We start from the raw sequence: 24,143 nt of genomic DNA, 5'->3' as shown, positions 1-24,143 counted from the left end.
CCATTGAGCTTTTGTGGGATCAGTTAGGATAAGGTGCGTGAGAAGTGCCCGACAAGACAGCCACATCTATAGCAAGTGCTACAGGAAGCATGGGGTGAAATGTCACATGAGTATCTGGACAAACTGACAGCTAGAATGCCAAAGAGCTGCAAAGCTCTGATTGCTGCACGTGGAGGATTTTTTTTAATGAGAATTCTTTGAAGTTGTAAGTGATCTCCTCTCTTCGGGGTGCTGTTCTCCTCCAGACCAGCAGAGGGCGTTGCCCCTGGGCCTCCCATGCAATGCTACTCTCCACTCCTGCAGATGGCACCAACGCCCCTAACCTGCTTCAACCATCTGCTCATCAACCCTCATTCCCTTCACCTGTGTTTTACCCTATGACCAGTTCTCAGATAAGTCTTTTCCCTGTTGTACTTATTGACCCTTGTGTCTCTTTTATTTCTCAGTTTTTGTGGAAGCTCGGCTTACCCAGTTTATTTGTACTTTTTGACCCTTGTGTGTCCTTTTGTTTCTCAGTTTTTTTGGAAGCTCGGCTACTCTTCTGGTTTCCACCCCCAGTCCAATGGCCAGACTAAGAGAGTCAACCAAGACATTGAGAGGGCTCTAAGATGTCTGGTCTCCGATAACCACTCTACCTGGAGTCCTCGATTAATCTGATCGAGGACCATTCTTCCCTAGGCATGTCCCCCTTTGAATGTCTGTACGGTTCCCCCCCTCTCTCTGTTACCCGGACAGGAGCCAGAGGTGGAAGTCCCTGCTGCCACACAGCTGGTCCGTCGGTGCCGACATTCTTGGCAGAGAGCACGGGCTGCGTTACTGAAAGCCGCCCGACAACAACAGAAGCAGGCTAATCGACGTCGGAGGTTGGGTCCCACACTTCGTCCAGGGCAAAGTGTCTGACTATCTACCCAAGATCTTCCTCTGCAGGTGGAGTCCCGAAAGCTGGCTCCACGCTACATTGGCCCATTCAAGGTCCTCAAGAAGATCAACCCTGTTTCCCACCGACTCTGTCTGCCCAGGTCCATGAAGGTTCACCCCACTTTTTATGTTTCATGCTTAACCTGTTGTTTGCTCCACTCTGTCTCCTGTTAGGAAGCCTGCCCCAGTACCTCCTGTCATTGATGGTCAACCAGCATACACCGTCCGTAGACTGCTGGATTCTCGCCGGGTCCGGGGACAACCCAATATCTGGTGGACTGGGAGGGCTACGGCCCGGAGGAGCGGACCTGGGTCCCCGCTCGAGACATCCTCGATCCCTCCCTCATCGCGGAGTTCCACCAATCCCGAGGGAACTGACTGGAGAACGTCAGGAGCCGTTCCTAGGGGAGGGACTCCTGTAAAGGATCTCCTCTTCGGGGTGCTGTTCTCCTCCAGACCAGCAGAGGGGATTCCCCCTGGTTCTCCCATGCAATGCTCCTCTCCACTCCTGCAGATGGCACCAACGCCCCTAACCTGCTTCAACCATCTGCTTCTCAACCCTCATTCCCTTCACCTGTGTTTTACCCTATATAAGTCTGTTTGTTTCTCCCCTTTGTGTTCAGTCTTCAGCCTTTGTTCCGTGTTCCTCCCATGACCAGTTCTCAGATAAGTCTTTTCCCTGTTGTACTTATTGACCCTTGTGTCTCTTTTGTTTCTCAGTTTTTGTGGAAGATTGGCTTACCCTGTTTATTTGTACTTTGATTATCTCTACTATTAAAAGATTATATTTTTTTGGAAGAAACGCAAGTTTCAAGACTATTTGCTCTTCTGCTCTTGGGTTCAACTATTGGGGAGTTAGCTCAGTTGACACTTGAGCACCACAGACCCGGGTTCGATCCCAGCCTACGGCAGCCCCGTTACGGAAGTAGTTTAAGAAGTTCTGAACAATAGTCATTTTTCATGTTATTTATGTCCTGACTCTACATTGTGATCAGTTGAATGCCATTTTGGTGAATAAAAGTACCAATTTCTTTCCGTAAGAGCAAAATCTGAACACTATTGCAAACTTTTGGCTGCCAGTTTAATTCCAGAACTTTTTTTTTTTTTAATGATTTATTTATACATTTTAAGATACATAACAAACACACAAAAAAAAGACACTGCAATAAGCAAAAATGAACAAATACACTAAAGTAAAAATTAAATAAAAAGATATATATATATATATATATATATATATATATATATATATATATATATATATATATATATATATAAAATAATTGCAATCGTACAATATATTGACCAAGCAATATAGGATTAGTATGTACATATAGGCCGGCGGCTGAGGGGAACTGGGTGTGGGGGGACGGGGCAAATCAAACACAAAGAGCAGGGTCAAGTTGGAGAGTTTGGACATGTGCAAGAAGGGGCTGCCAGAACTTGACAAAAATGGTGCTAGGTCAGTGAAGAGCGGATCTAATTTTCTCTAATTTCATAAAATAGAGAACATCTCTTACCTAGCGGGTGTGAGACTGAGAGAGGACACTTCCAATTCAACAGAATTACACGTCTTGCCAAAAGAGTTGAAAAAGCTACAAAATCTGAGAAGTGAGAAGGCAAACAAACCAGTAATTGGACAGGGTGGGATATCCACCGAGGTAATGGCTGACAACGAGACGAAAGTTAGCTTCCAAAAGGTAGACAGGGCAGGGCAGGTCCAAACCATATGGATTAGAGTAGCTGAACCAGAATGACACCTGTCACACTCAGGGTCAATAGAACATTCTTGTATTCTTGAGATATTTCAGAGTTCTTTGAATAAAAAACTTTCAATGGACCCATAATTTATACATCGTATCCAAATTCCAGACAGAGCAAATAAGGTCCTTGTCTCCCACAAAACCTGACAAATTGTCACTGACAACTGGTTTGAAATAGACATTCATTCGCAACGGCTATAAATATTCATGAGACACTCTGTAGGAGAGATATCTAAAGAGAGACTAAATGAAACCAAGGGAAACAATAGGGTTAAATACTGTATATGTCCTGTGTTGCAAGACTGGAATAAAGAGAGTCAAATAATTACAGATTATTAAAACTCAGTGATATTCATATCCCTCCTCCAGCCTTTCCATCAAACAATACATTTGACAAAAATGTCTAATGACAGATGGGAGAGCTTAATCTGTGCCTGTCAGTTGTGTTCCACTTACAGGATCTTACCAAATCATGTATGTGCAAAGACCTAATGGGTTTTGATTCAACAATGCACAACAGAAAGAGCTGTGCCATGTGACAGTAAAAATATTTATCTCACTAAAATAATAATAGTGAATAAAATAAGTTCCACTCAGTGAGACACATTTGTAGATTCAGACAGAGCGCTGAGCACAGTTGATTAATTAATGACACTAAGCAAATCCAGTCATTTCGAGACATCAAATACATTTTTCTCTGATGTAGAAATTCTAGCCTAACCCAAGCTAGCCAATGTAAGAGCTTATTTATTCCCACTTATAAAAGAGATACTTCTGGTCCTGGACGCTGGTAAGTCAAAGTGTTTCAACCATGCTAAAATGCACAATATAGCAACAGCTATGACATGAAACACCTGTTCACCTATCTTCTCTGTGATTATCACTCTCTGCAAAGCACCAATAGAGGCCTTAGTTTACATGTTAGGGACCATATCTTCTAACAGAAGCTTAGCACATAATGAAATTGTTTGAAAAAAATTAATAAATGAATTTTACATTTATGTAGCACTTCTATGACAATACACTCAAAGCACTTTACATGAGGAACAGGGGACTTTCCTCAACCACCACTAGTGTGCAGCATCCACCTGGATGCAATGGAAGCCACAGTGCGCTCACCACACCAGCTGTTGGTGGAGAGGAGATGGTAGAGTGATAGAGCCAATTCATGGATGGGGAAAATAAGGAGGCCATGATTGATAATGGCTAATCAGGGAATTTGGTCTGAACACCCCTACACCCCTACTCTTAACGAGAACTGCCCTGGAATTTTACAAACCACAGAGGGCCAGGATCTCAGTTTAACATCTCATCCAAAGGACAGTGGCTTTTTACAGTATAGCATCCCCATCACTATACTGGGGCCATTTTATAAAGGCATTAAGGTACTCAAGGCCATGCTATATCGTGGAAAAAGCCAAGGCCTCTCGACCGTATTGCATTAAAGAGCAGAGCAAAGATTTAAAAACAGTAAAAGAAACGGACAAGTCTGGGAATTAAATCTAAAAATGGTAACAGACATACAGTATATTAGATGTAAGAATTTAACCATTATATTGGTAATAAGCAGGCCCTCACAAAATGAAAATATACAACACCAACCAATCATATTATGTACCCTTGTCTCCTTCAAAATCCTCATATTTCCTTTCTTCAGTCAATGACAAAATGTATTTATCAATTACAATCATGGCAACAGGTCCAAATGTATGGTTATATTCAGATATGGTGTTTGGATCAGAGGTTAAAATTACTAAATATACTATGAACGCACAAATCCGGAAGTTTCTATTTTTTGTTGTACTCAAAAGGGCTTTTTACAATACTACCATGCTTGCTTTAGGGTCTGTGTTAAGTGTTAAACGTCTTTGTTAGGTGTACATTTGCGTCAACACACATTTTGTTAAACAAGGAAGAAATGAAACAATGTGGACTACAATGATACAAGGAAAGCGTATGTGATTGGTTGGTGTATAAGTTGTAAATTTCTTACTAATTTGCCAGCCTGTACTATTCTTTCAAATTACTAGATCAGGTTGGCCCGTGTTGTCTGTATGCATTTACTTTGTACTGTATATTGTCATTTTAATGATCAGTGTATCCTGTGTAAGCTTTACAAATTAAAAATAAAATAACTTGAACTTGATTTAATACATACTTTCTATCTTAGATTTTATGTGTGACACCTTGGGCATGGAACAAACCAACATATTTAGACACACACAAACTCCTGTCTCAACATCAGTGTTCATGATTCCGGTGATGAGATGGTGGGTGGCAAGTCTTTAAATTTGGCTGTGAGTGCTGAGGGATGTGTCCAGACTATAGATGACTATGGAGAGAGGCAGAGTCACTCAAGAACAGCAGGATGATGACTTAAACTGGATTACATGAGTCAAACAGAAGTTGTGCTTTGAGGTGTCTGTCATTTCCTCTCTCTGTAATACGGAATGCATACTAAATGTTGGGTGTCTCCACAAAGCTAGAATATGCAGTGTTAATAAAATGTATCAATATGTAATATATATGTAATTCTGAAGTAGAGTATGGCAGCTTTTTTTCTGTTTTTCTTTCTAGTGTATAGAAATATATAATTTTATATAAAAAACATTTGCCCGTATATTTTGACAAAAGTTTGTGCAAAGCAAGTCATTAGAAAATAAATAAATAAAAATAACAAAACATTCTGAAAACAATTCTATGTACACCTTATTTGCTGTCATTAAATATTTAAGCAATATCACATGAGCAAGAGGTAAGTAATCACAGCAGTAGGTAATAACAGTAATGCTGATTTAGGGCCATTATAGCACAATTGGTAGTGTGATATTGCTTATATACAATAGTTTAATGAGTAAGTAAATTGAAAAGAAATATGATAAACTGAGTACGGTCATACAAAACGCATTTGTGCATGGAACTACTTTCTTACGCGACAGATCACAATCTTGCTGGTTCAAACCAAATGATGCATAGAAGCCTAAGATAGTAATTAAAAAAATGTAACTTTATAACTAGTATCACGGCTTGGGCTGTTTCTGACAAGTTATTGGAGAAACAAGGATGTGTGTGTGTTTAAGAGAGAGGGAGAGAGAGATGAAGCATGTGCAATCACCTGTTGCCACTCCCAAGCAGAGATGCTGTAGTGCAGGGGTGGGCAACTATTTTGGTAAAGGGGCCACATCGGGCTTTAAGTTGTGCATATGGGGCCACATTGTATTCCTTTTGAGATACAATGTTCTGCATTGATTTGGTTTTTGTAACTTTTAAGCCCAGAAATATTGGGTAATGGGACTATTCTGCAATTGCCTAAAGTATTGAATTGCTCTACAAATGTAGATACTTTTCTATCAGGCATTAAAAAAACAAAATAAAGGCTTATCTTATATTTTACCACCTCTACTTCCCTGTTAATGTATTATTCAATTTAACAATCTGTATACATCAGGGGTCTGTTTTAATAAAAAATAATAATATTTGGAAATTTATAGAACTTTAAATGTTTGGGCAAAGCGGGTGAGTTTATCTAAAACATTACCTGTTTAAAGGCTAAAAGTGTCATGATGCTGGTCTCCTCGATGGTTTGACTTTCAGCACACAACTGAATAACACAACTGCATGACTATGATAAATGATTACTGCAAGAGTTAGATTAACATACAGGTGCGAAGGGACTTCAACATTTATAAATTGCACAAATAAAAAATACATTTACATGTCTCTGGCTTGCTTTTGCTCGCATGTCGATGATGCCGAGATCAACTTTTATATTTAATTTAATCACTGAGAAGGTTTACCTGCAAAGTAGCACCAAACATCACAAGCAGCCTCAAGAGTAGCCATATAACAATAAGAGTATTGCACTACAGATGGCTAAATTTGTTCAAAGGAGAAAGCGAGACGTGCAAGGTTGCCAGATTGTACAAAATAAGTGTAACATTAGGGAGAATATTTCCAATTTGCGCAAGTATAAATCTGAAACTGGGGGTGTTGCGTCTCTTATCTGGCAACCCTGAGCATGTTAAACGCTTGTGGAGATGGTGATGTCCCAATGCAAGTTAACTGAAATATCCAATGAAAAATAAAAATGCTTTTATGATAAATGAGCCATGTGGAACATTAACACCATGTGGATGGCCGCATGTTGCCCATGTCTGCTGTAGTGTGTTAGTCAGCTTTCTGAAGATAATTTCATTTTGGTCAAATACATCCTATTTTCTCAGTGTGAAAATAGCACTCCAAGCGGGGGTATTCCTCCCTATTTTGCGGTAGCAAGAGTCATTCACTACTATAGAAAATCGCAATGTCCTCTCCGATGTGGAAACTCTGGTAAAACATAAGTGCCTTGCTGCGTTTGTGTAATTAAACAGTGTGTTGTGTCTCTCAGCTGTGACGAGCATTAATGCTGAAGTTGTTAGTTTAAAGCTGTTTAAAGCTATTTTTAAACCTAGTTTTAGTAGTGTAGTAGTAATCCGAGTGTAGTGCTGATGAATGAAAACACTGATTGACACTGACTCACTTCACTTCACATCACCTGAACTGGCTTATATTATGCACAAAAATGGTCTTTGCCACCACCTGCTGGCTAAAATCACAAAAATAAATATAAAGAGACATATAGCTCTTAACACATCTGTACTGCAATTACACTTTATTAGTTAATTATATCAATTGATATAATAAAATTAGTTTAAAACTGCATGACCACAAGTGGAGTGATACACACAGTGAAGCGTCCAAGTGCTGATGTTCTGAAAGTACTTATGGAACTTCTCATCCAATCAGATCGGAACTAACTGTTGTATATTAAATTATATACAGTACATTGACCACTCTGTTCTCTAGATATTGGTATGGGCCTTTAGAGAGCACAAGGCTTGCCAATCCCCAGGTTGACACTAATCAGCCAAAAAGGTTTACAGTATATACTCAAATCAGCAATACATCTACATCAGTAGTTGTGGATGCTGGGACTTGAACCGGCAACCTTACGATCACAGCAGCAGAGCTAATGCCCCCCACTGTGCATTGTAGGGTGTAAACTAATGATCTAAGCCATGTACTCTGTTCTGGTGGAGTGACCTTTTCAACACGAACACATGTGAATTATTCACTTCCTTCCTACTATTGGTGCTTTTGACATTTTGCATATTGAATATATGCTGTTCAAAATCAAGTATATTTTTGGGACGCTCTCTGGTGTCAATATTATTGGAACATGTCCATAGTTAATGTGACGAACTCCACCAATGGTTTACTTTGCCTGTGAATTTTAAGGGCAACTGATTTCAGACATCCACTATATATAGAAGTATGAAATGGCAGTACATTTTTTTTTCTCTTTTGACAGTATAATTGAGGTGAGGGCAAATTTTAGAAAGTAAGTGATTCTAACTTGCAGCTGATGAACAGGTGCCTGAAAAGTAGTTTAATACTAGTTTAATAAAGACTGTTAAGATTGGCAAAACCCACACTCCAAATATTACCATACGTCTCAAATCCAAGAGCAGATGACGAGTGAGTATGGCACTGTAGTTATGGTCCATTGACAGAGGAAAGGACAGGTGTTAATCGGGGATCTTAGAAGTGATATTTAGCCATAGAATTTACATTACAAGCATAAATTAACAAAGTGACTGTATGTTTATGCCATAGTTTATGCCATAGTCCCCCCTTTGTTACCCCCAAAAAATCTATTGTGAAACCATACTGTAACAGCTCTGCACACACACATGCAGAACACTGAGCAAGCACCTGCTCTTTTGCTGGTGTATGTGGTATTTTTTTATTGACGGGTCTATTTCTTTTTACACCTGTTTTTATGACTTTGGGAATGCTATTGCTGCTGTCAGCATACCCAGCATCCCACTCACAAATAAACAGATCATACAACATACCTCACAAACATATTGCAAGTAAAATCAGACTACAGAGACTGACCAATCTGAAAAAGACACAAGAAACTCCCTCATACATTCTCACCTTTATATTTCATATCCTGTGTGGATTATATTCCTCCTGCTCAGAGAAGAGGCCAAGACAGGAAAAAAAAAGTGTCCAGTTTCACTTTCACTTAAAATAAACCTCTCCTCTCTTAAATGTCAATGTTCACCCACCTAGAAATTCAGGCAGCAGGCAGCTGCTCAGAATGATGCAAGGCATGTAATCCAAAACAGATGGGAGGGGTGCACCCTGCTTATTTCCAGATGTGGAGATCTCCAGCAGCAACCAGACCAAGAAGAGCTGAATAATAAAGTTAGCAGGCTATGCTAATGGGCAATGCTAGCCTGTTGTGCATGTGGGAAGGACTCACCCAGCCTACAGCTGCCTGTGGAGGTGACGCTGGAGCAGGGGCAGGGGATGCAAGCATCTGTTGCAGGAGACCCAGTCCTTCGGTAGAAATTATACCTGCAGTTTTCGCAGCTTGGTCCGTCGGTGTTGTCTTGGCAGTTCACGCAGATGCCTGATAGAACACGGGGAGGGAGAGAGGGATGAGTAAACAGACCTAGAGTGGTGACTGACAGGACTTTGGTCCAGTGAGATGGATGACAGTGGAACAGAGTCCTAACAGGTGTAGACATAAAACAAATGGTGACATCTAAGGCGTGTTTCTAAGGAGTGTGCAGGACTGCAACACATGAAACAAGGAAGGAACTTCTTTCATACCCCGCCCAAGTATGTGCAAATCTAAAGATAAAATGCAAACACAGTATTAGGAAAACAAATAAAAAGACACATTAACATTTAAGAGTGAGATCTTTGTGTGTGCCAATAACATTTAGGGGAATTCTTTAAGGTGTAAGGGGAAAACATCTTTCTTATGATGTTGATTTAACATACTGTTTGAAAGCTAAAAGGAAGGAGAACTCAGTTTCTATAAGTGATTGCATAATTCACAGAGGAAGCATGAGAAACCACACACACACACACACACACACACACACACACATCACACACACACACACACACACACACACACACACACACACACACACACACACACACACACACACACACACACACACATATGTTGGTCTACCTATCATTATGAGGACTTTCCATAGACATAATGACTTTTATACTGTACAAACTATAGATTCTATCCTCTAAACCTAACACAACCCCTAAACCTAACCCTCACAGAAAACCTTCTGCATTTTTACATTTTCAATAAAACATTGTTTAGTATGATTTTTAAGCGATTTGAATTATGGGGACACTAGAAATGTCCTCATAAATCACATTTATAGAATAATACCCTTGTAATTACTAATTTGTAACTTACAAAATTGTCCTCGTAAATCACAAAAACACGCGCACACACACACACACACACACACACACACACACACACACACACACACACACACACACACACACACACACACACACGTACGTATCAATAGTAAAAATCAATCTATAATCAATCTATCAAACAATCAACCTAATTGGGAAAAACTGACCAGGTGAAAAACTGACCTAAACAAGCTGAGACGGCTACATTTACACATTGTGCTTGGGATTGACAACTGCATTTATTTACAAGTGTGAGTCTTGAAATTTATGATTTTCAGTAAAGCTGCTTTGAAATTATGTGTTTTGTGAAAGGCACTATACAAATAAAAATGACTTGACCGGTTCAGTAGAAGTTTGAATACTGTCTGTATGAACGAACAACCAAAATCACAACCGTATTCTAAAAGCTGTAACCATACTGACAGTGGCTAAAAGATGGCGACGTCCATGACACCGGCATGTCTTATCACAATTGCTGCCACATTATTAAATAAATGAGACTAATTGAAGTGTGAGTTCATCCATCAGATCATAATTAACCTAGAGCAGCTTTGAATGTGTTTTTACTGAGTACAGATTGCAGCTTTTTTTTCACGTGGCTCGTGCTGTTTGGATACAGCTCCCCGTCTCCATGAGTTAACGAAACCCCACATGAAACATACGAGACACAAGCGTGTACAGTGCAGGGTGGCTTCCACTGTACATGATGTAACTAACAACTAGTTGTCCAGTACGGTTCCGTTCACACAGCACAGGTTTGCTGAAAATGCGGTTGTGAGACATGAAAATTGCGGGTGATGCTGTGTGAACATGGCCCATGGTTTGATTTTCTAAGCCTGAAAGAAAAAGCAGATACACTGCATAGTAATGAATGTGCGGAATGAAATACCAGAGAGAATGGCAGGAGAGGAACGTGGTGTTGTTAACAGGATCAGACAGCGTTTTCGCGCATGACGAGAATCTTTTGATTCACATGCTGATGAACACCTGTGCTATTGATGTCCAAAGACATTTCTCTCTCTGTTGTATGTTAGGCTTCTTGCATTTACTGTCCTTTTATCCTTCTTTTCTTATAAAACACCACTTCTTGCACAATGCAAGGAAATGCTTTCCTCTATACAAATCATTTGGACATTCAAACCAAAAGAGTACAAGCACATATTTTAAGCTAAGAATTTACAAAAAACTTGGTCCTAAATTACTATTGAAGATATGCTGTTCAAAATCAAGTATATTTTTGGGACGCTCTCTGGTGTCAATATTAGTGGAACATGTCCATAGTTAATGTGACGAACTCCACCAATGGTTTACTTTGCCTGTGAATTTTAAGGGCAACTGATTTCAGACATCCACTAAAGATCACATTTCACAAAAAAAAATCACAAAGTTTAACACAAAAGTTTAAAAATTAGGGTTAGGGTTAAATTCTATTCTGCAAATTCAGATGGAGTTGACATTTGAATATTTTTTCCATCTTAACCTGAACCAGTTGAAGCTGCCTCTAAACTAAAATGCCAAAATCTAATCGCAAAGTATTAACAGAAATGATCATAATGGGAATGACAGAGTTGACATGTTGAAGCTGTGACCATAGAGACTTAAACACTGTTTGCTTTAAATATGAAACAATATAAAACTTACTAGACCATGTGTTCTACTGTTGCACCCATCATGAGATGGAAGTGGGAAAGGGGTCCTCAGAGTTATTGGGCATTTTTACACCTAGTTTGTAAGCACTCCAAGCACACTCAGAGCGGTATAACATGTAAATGTGAACAACCCAAGTGGTCTCATACCCCACCTAAAAGGACCCACAAGCAAACCGTACTCAGACCACCGAGGTTGTCTGTGTACAGTTCATTTGTTGGTCCTTTTGTGGTTCGATTGATTTGTGCGATGTGAAAGCAAAGAGGTACTATTCTAAGCCATGTACTCAATAATTCAACATGAACACATGTGAATTATTCACTTCCTTCCTACTATTGGTGCTTTTGACATTTTTATATATTGACTTTGTTTAGTAGTGGATCCCAGTAAAACACTGTTTCCACATTAGCTCTATTGAGATGTCCAGCAGGCCTGCAGTATAATCTCTAGAGCTGGAGTATACAGTCTGGCTTATGCCACATTATGCTCTTTAGAGAGCTTGGTTAATAAAAGTGTGGCCTTGATGTGTAAATGGGGAATTAATTTCACATTCCTGTGCTCCTCTGTACCTCATCAGGCTAAAAAAATCAGGGATTTTATGATATAAATACCTTGTGGCTTGCCATACATAGCTGCATTAAATATAATTTGCATGCGAAAATATAATTTAAAGTTGACTTTATGTTTACTTTGATTGGCCGTTTAACATTTTTTCTGTAATTTCTTTCATTGGGACAGGCTAATTTACATGTGCTTCCAAGTATAGAGCATTCATTAAAAATCATTCAAATTCTATTGTTTAAAAATATAAGTAATGAATGTCCCGAGTATACTTTTTTTTTTTTTTTTTTTTAAGATTTAACATTTTTAGTTTTTATAATTTTGTTAAAAAACTAAATTTGGATCCCAGTGTTTTAAATAATTTCCGACCTATATTAAAATGTATATTTTTATTGAAAGTACTTTTGATAAAGTGCTTTGTCTCAGCTTGATCCTTTTTATTAGATGATGATTTATGATGTTTTGGATACATTTCAGGCTTGAGAACGTACCACAGCACAGAGTCTGCTCTACTTAATGTAAATAATTATATATTGCTGGCTGTTGATTCTGGTCATGCAGTGGTTCTGATTCTGCTTGACCTAAGTGCTGCTTTCGACACAGTCAATCATGACATTTTGTTAGGGCTTTTGGATGGTTGGCATCTGAGTTACTGCTTTAAATAGGTTCAAGTCTTATTTAACTGAGAGGACCTTTTGCATTAATATTGGAAGTTTGTGTTCTTCATCAGCACCCCTTAAGCTGGGTCCACACTGTCAGCTACTTTGTCGCTGCATGTCGCCAGTGGCTGGCGGTTAGGTCGCTAGTGGTGTGTATGGAGAGTCTAAACAGCACTGTACCTTTACAACTAATATTGTTATTAAAATATTAGGATCACGTGAGCTCTACTCTCTTTTCTCGTATTGGCAGTCGCTCCTAAAATTGTCCATTAGGTTCTATTTTCTGCAAGCATAATATTTCTATCCATTTCTATGCAGATGACACACTCTTTCAATTCCCTCCTTCAGTGCCTGGAAAATGTTAAGTTGCGACACACATTCATGAGGTTACGGACCCTGAGGCTAAGGTTAGTGCTTTTACTTCCACTGTCAGGTCTATCCTGGACAAAACTGTTCCCTTAAAGAAAGTTTATATTAATAATAATGACAAACCTCGGATGACCGTACAAATTAAAGATCTGATAAAAGAGAGACAGTATGCATCTTGCTCTGGCAATAAAACCTGCTATAGGAATCTAAAATCAATGAATGCCAAAAAAATTAAGAATGCAAAGAAAGAATACTAAAAGAACGAGGTAGAAGTACTACGATGCACTAAACCAAAACAGTGGTTTAAATCTGTGAAGGCATTAATGGGGATGGAAGGAGATAGGAGAGATGTGGTGTCTCAGGATTATAACATTTTGCAACATGAGTGTGACACCTTGGCTAAACATTTTGCTTCTGTTTGGGATCAAGTGATCCACACTTCTCCCACTGAGGAAGATGTTATACATAAGCTGTCAAATGGTAGAATACCTCCCCTGAGTATCGGGCAAGTTGTGCTTAGACTCAGCAAAATGAATGCTGCGGAGCTATTGACAAAGCTGTTCCTAAAAAAGCAAAGCCCAGTTTTCCAGCAGATTACCGCCAGATCTCAATCAGCTGTGTTGGGAAAGTGTATGAAGGAATCCTCAGAGATGCCATTCTGGAGGATACAGTCACAAAGATTGCTCCATCGCAACATGGTTTTATGGCCCAGGAGTAAAACTAAAAAGACATGAACTTCCTTTTATTCCTCGTGCTCCAATTTATTTTTATATGTGACATATACATGGTACTTGATGACTTTACTGTAAGATGTTTTAAAGCATTTTAGGTTGTGCTTGCCAATATAAAAGTTGATTGGTCTTTTATTTGATGTGCATTTAAAATGTTTTATGAATGGTGTAGTTCCCTATCGAGAGGTCTCTCCTATTGCGTAAGTAGCTTACGCTGTGGGAAAACTCAGTTTCTCGAGAAATATTGAAGTCTTTATGTAAAACGCATTGCAGCTGCACAGCAGACAGCAATGAGCGAGGCAGCTCGGTCATTGGCTGTGCTGCAGCAACTTGCTCGAACCAATGATGGGGCGACTCTGAACGCGCGACCAATGGGCGCGTGCTTCGCACTCGCGCGCTCAGAGCCCGCCAAGATGGGCGTGGCTTAGGGCTATATATTAGGCGCCCCGTCATGAGAGTTCTTTAGATTAAATCTCCTTCAGCAAAGACCTTCTCTTTGCTGGATCCTCCGGATTGTTGGAGTCTTTCGCCCGCCGTCGAAAAGCCTACAGCAGGACCGCTAAGAGGACGCCGGCGCCTTCAGCCACCTTCGAAGCCTTCTGCTACGCCATCCGGCGCGCATCACTATATCCTTTTACTGCAAGCGCTCGCCTCTGCGATGCTTTTTGATTGAGTAAAAGAGTAATTTTTCAAGGCGTTGTTGCAAATGCCTTCAGCCTGCGCCTCGTGCAGAGGCCCTCTTCCTGACGGGGATCGTCACATCATTTGCACTCGCTGCCTGGGACCTGACCACGCAGAAGCTGCTCTCACTCGAGGCGGATGCCCCGAATGTGACTCCCTGGGCCTCACCGAGCTGCGTGCTCCCTTTGCCGCCTTCGCCGCGAACGAGCCTGCTACCACCGTGCTGCCGTCCCCTCTGTTCGAGCCGCGCAAGAAAAAGCGCCGCTCACGGAGGCCGCCAGAGCACGCGGACTTCAGTGACGTCACGCCGGGCCAGTCCCCGCGTGCTTCACCACTACCCGAGAACTCCCCGCCGCCAGTCCATTTCAACAACAGATCTTGGATTATCAGCCATCTAGAATGCCTGGGTCTGAGAATCAATTTTGCAAAGAGCGTGCTATCCCCCAGCCAGAATATCTCTTTTCTGGGAATAGTGCTAGACTCAGTGCAGATGACAGCGCGCCTCTCATCAGAGCGCGCGCTCTCTATTTGACGCCTTGCAACATCATTCAGAGCGAGTAGCGCCCATCAAACGATTTCAAAGAGTGCTCGGTCTCATGGCCTCGGCATCAGCTGTACTCCAGCTAGGATTGTTGCACATGCGTCCTCTCCAGCGCTGGCGTGGCGCTCAGGCGTGGCGCTCAGGCCACTTTTTGATCAGAGCGAATCATGTATAAAATCCCTGACGCCCTGGAAAGCCGTCAACTGGTATCAAACCGGCGTGAGTCTGGGCGTGAATACGCGGAGAAAAATGATCACGACAGATGCCTCCAAAACAGGATGGGGGGCCCTTTACGAGGGCAGGCCTGTCTCCGGCTTTTGGTCAAACCCGGAAAAGCACCTACATATAAACTGTCTGGAAATGAAAGCGGTCGCCTTGGCTCTCAGAGCCCTGCTTCCGTACCTGAAAAACGAACACGTCCTGGTCCGAGCGGACAACATGACGGTAGTTTCAGTATATAAATCGCCAGGGTGGACTCAGGTCGAGCTCCCTGCACTCTATGGCCAGGGAGCTCATCTTATGGTCACAGCACCACCTGCGCTCGCTGAAAGCAGCGCATGTGCCAGGCGCCCTGAACCAGGGAGCGGACATGCTGTCCAGAGACAAGGTTCTCCCAGGAGAATGGTCTCTCCACCCCCTGACGGTTCAGTGGTTATGGCAAACCTTTGGCGAGGCAGAGGTCGACCTCTTCGCCTCCAGGGAAAATGCGCACTGCCCCCTTTTCTTCTCAAAGAGCACGGACGCGCTCGCCCAAGTCTGGCCGAGCTGCCCCTTGTATGTTTTTCCCCCGATCGCGATGCTACCTCAGGTCATCAGTCGGATCAGGGAAGTGAAATGTGCAAAGCTCCTGGTAGCCCCACTCTGGAAAAACCAGACGTGGTTTCCAGAACTGATGCAGATGATGCAATCTGCCCCATGGCCGATTCCGTTGAGGCTAGACCTCCTCAGGCAGGCCAACGGGATGATTCTTCATCCCCGGCCCGATCTGTGGGCCCTCCATGCATGGCCCCTCAATGGGTTCCCAAGAACCTCCCCAGTGGAGTTTTGAGAACCATCACTGAGGCGCGAGCGCCCTCTACGAGGCGCTTATATGCCCAAAAGTGGAAAGTGTTCAGTGACTGGTGTGATACCAAGAGCTTGAACCCCAAATCGTGCGAGATACCAAGTGTACCTCCACGCTCAAAGTCTATGTGGCTGCCATAGCGGCGTCACACAATCCTGATAAAGGATGTTCATTAGGGAAAAACAACCTAATCATTTGTTTCCTAAGAGGCGCAAGGAGGATGAACCCTCCTCGTCCCCCTCAGTGCCGATCTGGGACCTGGCCCACGGTCCTGGGCGACTCAAGAGTGCCCGTTCGAACCTCTCCGAACCGTGCACCTTAAACAGCTCTCACTCAAAACTGCGCTCTTGCTGGCGCTCGCCTCAGTCAAGAGAGTGGGCGACCTGCACGTGCTGTCATCAAGCGCTGCTTGCCTGGAATTTGGACCTAACGACTGCAGAGTTCTCCTTAGGCCAAAGCACGGGTATATTCCTAAAGTGCTCTCCACACCCTTCAGAGTACAGGTGATATCTCTGGCAGCGCTATCGTCCCCAGCAGACGAAAGCGATGCTAATTTACTCTGCCCGGTCAGGGTGCTCAGAGTATATTTGGAACGTTTTGCCCTGTTCAGACAGACGGAACAATTATTCGTATGCTTTGGCGGCCGCACTAAATGTCTCGCAGTTTCAAAGCAAAGAATATCGCACTGGATAGTGGATGCTATAGCGCTGGCTTATGAAGTCAAGGGCCTTCAATGCCCCTTAGGCGTCAGAGCTCACTCTACGAGGAGCATGGCCTCCTCGTGGGCGTGGTCGAGTGGGATACCCATTGAAGATATTTGTGCAGCGGCAGGCTGGGCCTCACCTTCGACATTTATCAGGTTTTATAACCTACAGGTCCCCTCATTGCATTCCAACATTCTATCAGCCTGACTATAGAATGGACTGGAGTATGTATATGCTGAGCATTATCTCCTCCCTTATAGGTCCGTCTCTGACTGACTTAAAGGATTTTTTATGCATATCAGTACATAAAAAACTCAGTACATAAGATATGTGCTTGTGTTTGTACTATGAGCACCCCACCATGAACCACCTTGGAAGGCGCTCTATACTATCCCATTACGTAGCTCGCCGTTGGCCGGCACGTGGAATAATCACTTTGCTTTAAGGCTCAGGCATCTGCCTCTGGCTTTATAGACCGAAGTCAGCACGCACGGCGTTTTGCATGGCGTTCCCATAGCGTAAGCTACTTACGCAATAGGAGAGACCTCTCGATAGGGAACGACTCGGTTACTAACGTAAACTCGGTTCCCTGAGAGGAGGGAAGGAGTATTGCGTAAGCTGCCGTGCTAGTGCTTGGTCAGTTCACTTCAGTCGATTGAACCTAAAGAACTCGCATGACGGGGCGCCTAATATATAGCCCTAAGCCACGGCCATCTTGGCGGGCTCTGAGCGCGTGGCCTGGCACGCGCCCATTGGTCGCAGCGTTCAGAGTCGCCCGTCATTGGTTCGAGCAAGTTGCTGCAGCACAGCCAATGACCGAGCTGCCTCGGCTCATTGCTGTCTGCTGTGCAGCTGCAATGCGTTTTACATAAAGACTTCAATATTTCTCGAGAAACGGAGTTTTCCCATAGCGTAAGCTACTTACGCAATACTCGTTTCCTCCTCTCAGGGAACCGAGGTTACGTTAGTAACCGAGTCGTTATGATGCATGATTATGTGTTATGTTTGACACATTTCAGGTTGTAAATGGAACAACGTTCAGGTCACATTCAGGAAAAGTAACTGTTTCTGTTCTTTTTTTTGTGCTTCAATATCCTGCCATGTCAAACTTGAAATTAAATTAAATTAAATAAGTTGTGGTTGGCGAGAATCTTTCTCCAGCTTAATAATGATAAGACAGAATATATTGTTTTTGGTTCTCCTACTTCCACCAATGAGATCAAGAACAGATTAACTTCTATTTCAATGAATGTGTCTGACCATGTTAAAAGTCTTGGTGTAACCTTTGACCCAGCCTTGACATATTATAACCAAATAAACAGTGTTGTAAAAGGTAGCTCCTTTCAACTGAGTGGTAAATCTAAACTGAAATCTATTTTATCTGTTAAAGATCTGGAATCTTTATGCATTTACTGTATATGGGAATTTCACAGTACCGTCTGTCCTGCCTGCAACTGGTAAAGAATGCAGCTACAAGGCTTATGACTGGTAATAAAAAGAGGGAACATACTACACCAGTGCTGGCATCTCTCCACTGGTTACCAATTCAATACAGAATTGAGTTTAAGGTGTTATTTATTTTTAAGGCACTGCATGGTTCAGCTCCACAATACATTGTGTATCTTATCTGTCCCCATCAGACTTCAAGACCTCTGAGGTATTCCAGTCAAATGCTACTGTTTGTCCCCTGTTCACGATTTAAATCTAAAGGTGATCATGCCTTCTCTGTTGTTGCTCCCAAACTTTGGAACTGTCTTCTTTTAACTATTAGATCCTCATCAACTATAGTGACTTTTAAATGTAGTCTTACAACCTTTTTTTATTTTTTTTTTATTTGGCATTTGAATCAGAGCAATAACAATGGTGTTGATGAGTCTTTTGTCTTATGTTTTTGATTTCATGTTATTATATGTCTTATAAGCAGGGCCGGCCCGTGGCATAGGCGGAATAGGCAAATGCTAGGGGCGCCGCCCACCCCTTGGGGCGCCTGAGCGTCCAAAGGAGTTTTTATTTTTTAATACTACAGATTAAAAAAAACAAAAAATACTTTTTATATATATATATATATATATATATATAAAAATGTTTTTATTTTTTTAATCTGATCTTATATATATATATATATATATATATATATATATATATATATATATATATAAAAAGCGATCATCCACAAAAATATAACTACTTTGCTTTCCTGATCCACCCGGTCCGAGTGACGTATCAATCTCCCCTACGCCCTGCTGCACTTAAAGACATCCATTACCTGTTTGATATTGTGACGGATGGCCGAATTCACAGATAAATTATCATTATGTCAAAAGACCGAAGCCCTCTGGTGCCCAGGGAAGAAAAAAAGAAGAGAAGAGGAAGAAAAACGGGATAAAGATAGAGGTAATGAATGTGATGTATTTGTTTATCTATGTTGCATTATGCATAAGTTAGCAGTTAGTTTGACGATCGATGCTAGTAACGTTTGCTAATTTGAAATAGCTTATCATGACAGTTAGTTGAACTTGTGCACTATTTTATGGTATTTTTATTTGAATTGGCTAAATTAGTAATGTGTAGTTAGTAGGACATTGCTACCATCTAACTGTTACTGGAAAACAAACACTTTCAAAACTAATTTTTTGAAAATGTAACTACTGTATGTATGCTAGAGAAGTGCTCAATACAGTTTTGTGCATGAATACCAGATGTAATTATTCTTGCTGTTTGTGTGTTTAATTGTAGTATTTAGTATTTGATTTGAATTCAACCTCTAATAAATGCATAAAAGAGCACATATGTGCGTTATAGCTCATAACCACATCACAAATCGAGAATCCATAATATCTTTCTTTATATTTAAAACATTTTCAGACCTTTTTTTCCTCATAAAATTGAATTGGTGTTATCTTTTGAACTCTTGGCATGAAAACAAACATGAGGTTTCAAATGATATATAGTTTGATCAATATTACTTTAGGTTTTTATTAAGATATTATTGTTGTTAAATTTGGAGTGCTCCTCAACTTTCCCAACATGTCCAAAGAAGAGTTGGTAGAGCACTGTCAGACCCTGAGCACAGCTTTAAGTCATGATGGACAGCCAGATATTGATGGCAGGGAACTTGTATTGGAAATGCAAAACTTTCCACATCTGCCATCAAAAAACATGACAAACATTGAGCTCCTGACTTTCCTGCACAAGAAGAAGCTGATGGAAATTTACCCCAATATGTGGGTCGCTCTGAGAATCTCTGCCACTCTACTCTTTACCGTCGCTGCTGCTGAAAGGAGCTTCTCTAAGCTCAAACTGATTAAAAACTACCTGAGATCTACAATGGCTCAAGAACGTATCAGTGGACTTTCAGTCATTAGCATAAATCATGTGGTCTCCCAACAGCTGTCTTATGATGATATCATAGATGACTTTGCTGCTAGGAAGGCAAGGAGAGTAAGGCTGTAGAACATTTGCTACATTTTGCATTCCAGTTTGTGTATAGTTATTTATTTTTTTGTGTATCTTTTTGTTTCTGTATTTTTTTTCCCCGCAATAATCTTATAATATAAATGTATTTATATTATATTTATAATTTAGTTGTGTGTGTGTTTGTTTCCAAAATATTTTCAAAATAAAAAAAACAAGACAAAGCTGCACAGTTTGTTTCTGAGTGAGTGTATGAACACAATGATCAGTGGTGGAATTGTCTGTGATTCCAGGGGCACCAGGTGAAATCTTGCCTAGGGCAGCAAATTGGCCAGGGCCGGCCCTGCTTATAAGTTTTCTTATATGCTTTCTTTGAATTGTGTTATTCGGGAAAGCACTTTGGTCAATGGAAGTTGTTTTTAAATGTGCTATAAAAATAAAATTGTATTGTAATGTTTTTAGATTTTTAACATAAAGAACATGTTTTGTCCCTTATCTCAAGAATCTGTATGTTATATTAACTTTCAGTCAGTAAGTGAGTCAGAGGCTAATAGAGTAATTTTTAAGATTGATTCAAACTTGAGTTCATAAGGATTTTTTTTTTTTTACCAATTTATTAAAACAACTGGCTCACACTTCACTGGTCATGTTTGTTTGTTTTTGCATGGAGCAAATAAAGACAATATAACATGCGTCTATTTATAGCCTTTGTATTATTTTGCAGTTTATTTATCCAGTTTTTTATTGCAATACATTTAGTTTAGACCACAAACTCTAAAATCGTGTGAAAAATAATTTATTTTGCAGTGGCGCAATAGAATCAGCAGTGGTCCCAACCCTGCCACAGACTAACGGTACAGGAAACAATGTAGAAAGGACATCAAGAACAGTTGGCCCTTTATAACATCATGGTTTGTATTGAGTTGGTGTTCCTTGAGTCTGATTGTAGATCCGTTTTACTGTTTCTAGACAAGGTTAAGGTTAGACTGCGTGAACTAAAAGCTTGCTATAGATCAGATGCAGAAAGTCTATATATATGTGAGTGTGTGTGTGCATATATACTGTATATATATATGCACACACACACACATATATATGCACGGACAAACACAGTGGGCCCACAATATATTTGGACACTTAATCTGAACTTAAAAGATCATGAATTCCATTTGAGAACAAAACATCAAACCAATGTGCATTTATTGTAAAGAAATATAAAATACGGTAAGCACACTTTTTGAGCAGAACATTTAACAAAAATAAGCTTGTTAATTTTAAATTATAAAACAACAGATATATTGTTTAAAATTAATACAAAAATTATTTGGACACTTGATAATGGCTTCAATAAAGCATTTTAGTTTGTAATCCTTTCGTTTGCAGAACTTATTGACAAAATCTGCGCATAGAATAAACAAGTATTTGTAAAAGCTGTGGTGAAAGCTTCCTCCAGGTTTCAGCCACCAAAGCTTTCCGTTCATCCACACAAGAGCTCGAAAATCTGACATGTTCTTCTACATTGCATCTCCTAGGTGCTCTATGGAGTTTTTTTATTGAAAAGTATTCTTTCAATAGATGGCTGGCATGCATTGGATCGTTATCCTATTGAAAGTGCCACTTATGCGTCTTAAATTATTTCTTCACAGATTTCTAAAATTTTGCATCCAGAATTTCTCTGTACACGTCAGACTTCATGATTCCATCAATGACCACAAGCTCACTGACACCACTATAAGAGAAACAGCACCAGACTCTAAAGTTTCCACCTCTGTGGTTTACAGACCCTTAGTGCAGTGTGACTGGAATTCTTCCCGTTTGCTGGCTGTAGGATTCAGAACAAAGTGCAACAGAAGTTCAGAACAAAGTGCAACAGAAGATCTGCACCTAGAGATCTCTTGGTACACTTTAACAGCTCAAATTGTGCTAATGCAACACTTTCCATTTGACTCATTCCAAGGGCATACATGAGTAATGAGACTGGTCTGAGGCACTAGTTGGGGCAATATGACTCCTGCTGTGCTTTCTGACGAAATGACAGAAAGAAATCGGAAGCTCTCTGTGCTTGTCTGTGTACGTATATTATTGGCTTTTAGAAGGCCAGTAGGGTGAGCAGGATGAATGTTGACAAGAACATTCAACACCAACAACAAAAAACAAAACAACAACTGACATTCAAAGATCAATTGAGAAATCAAACAATTAGAAATTTGGGCTGTCAAGCTTATGTTTCAGATTATCATTATAAAAATAAGTTGTTACTTAACATGTATGTAACATTCAAAACTGAATATTAAATCAAGCTGGCAAAGTTACTGCTGAATAGTTTTTTTTTTTTTTTTTTAAATAGAATGCCTTTTCATAAAGCCTTTTCCATAAAAGACTGAAACAGATATGGAATGCTCTGCCTGAGAAAATGGTCCAAGCTTTGAGAAATTCTTTCTTAAGGCTTTAAAGTTCCCCAATGCACTGAACTCTTAGGAGCAATTCGTTAAGTTGCAGCATTACCCCTGGCAAGCATTGTAAAATGACACTCCAAATTCAAACTATATTAAATTTGATTAGAGCTGTCAGTAGATTAAAATGTTTAATCACGATTAATCTCATGATTTCTCATAGTTAATTGCGATTAATGTCTTAATGTGAAATTTGAATCTATATTCATGTCCTGTCAAAATGCATTTATTTCCTTCTTTGGGAAGAATGCAATATAACAAAACAATGTTTAACAGTAATGCTTTATTAACATTATCAACCTCCACAGAACAAAGACAGTAATTAACTAAACTAGAACCAATACAAGTAACATTAAACATTTACCGAAGTATAAGTGGGATGTTGACTGATTGATAGAACTACTATTCGTGCATTAAATCTCTTTAACCCTCATCCTCAACAATATTTACAGTCACTAGGTTAAATTAGGTAAAGACATTAGTGTCTTTTCACTTTGTATTTGGAATGCACATGATTTGTTTCAGGGCAGCAAGTGCCGCATTGAACTCCATATGAAAAGCACGTCTTGTTCTACTTTTAGCTCTGGTATTGCCGATGGAAATAATTCATCCGAATTGTCACGTAATCATTAGCTGACACTTCAGAACATCGGCGGCAACAGGTACAAAGTTGAAATTATGTTACATTTGAGCGGAGCATCAACAGACCCTCCATGTGGTAAAATGCTGACTTACAAAAGATGCAAAGAACTTGAATTTTGTCACAAGTCCCATCAGCATTTGTTTTATTAGAGGTCCTTTCTTACTGTTGTATGTTTGTTTGTAGTGTGTAACCGAGTGAAATGTCCCCACTGGACACATCGCGAGGGTTCCACCCTCTAACGAGTGTTCAGAACTCACACGGAGCTGAATAAAATGTCAAAATCTAGTGTCCAATCGGTACAAGCCTTTATCACGATTAAAATATGACATATTTCCAGTCCATGATTACTAGACAATTTAAAATCAAAACAATGCAAGAGACATTGATTCTGTGGGTATCTATACTGTATGCATTGAGTTGTATGTTCCAACGTCAACAGCATATCATGAAATTCGATAATGCATGGCAGTGCTTTTCATCTAGAGATTAAAGCGGTGCATGATGCTTGTGCTGAGTGATGCGTTGAAGCGCTGATGCAATTCATATGAAAGGCACTTTACAGACAGACAGATCCTGAGAGGAGCACTGACAGTGTGTACTGTGTCAGAGATCTTTGAGCTTGTACTGTATGGTGTGAGACATACTGTTTAGGTTTAAGCTCTGCAGTGCAGTCAGTAAATGTAGCAGCACAAAAGTGCTT

General features: G+C 40.4%; 1 protein-coding gene across 1 annotated transcript in view; it reads right to left on the bottom strand.

The window, feature by feature from the left end:
- Nucleotides 1–24,143, bottom strand: part of LOC127634110 (multiple epidermal growth factor-like domains protein 9) — a 126,037-nt gene that overhangs the window by 25,452 nt on the left and 76,442 nt on the right. Inside the window, exon 4 of the mRNA XM_052113518.1 lies at nucleotides 8,995–9,144. Within this exon, the coding sequence (XP_051969478.1) occupies nucleotides 8,995–9,144 (150 nt within the window). The remainder of the gene's footprint in view (nucleotides 1–8,994; nucleotides 9,145–24,143) is intronic.

This window comes from Xyrauchen texanus, chromosome 4, assembly GCF_025860055.1.
Source record: "Xyrauchen texanus isolate HMW12.3.18 chromosome 4, RBS_HiC_50CHRs, whole genome shotgun sequence".
Classification (NCBI taxonomy): Eukaryota; Metazoa; Chordata; class Actinopteri; order Cypriniformes; family Catostomidae; genus Xyrauchen; species Xyrauchen texanus.
Note: the sequence above shows the minus strand (reverse complement) of the source record. Positions and strands in the feature narration are given on the sequence as shown.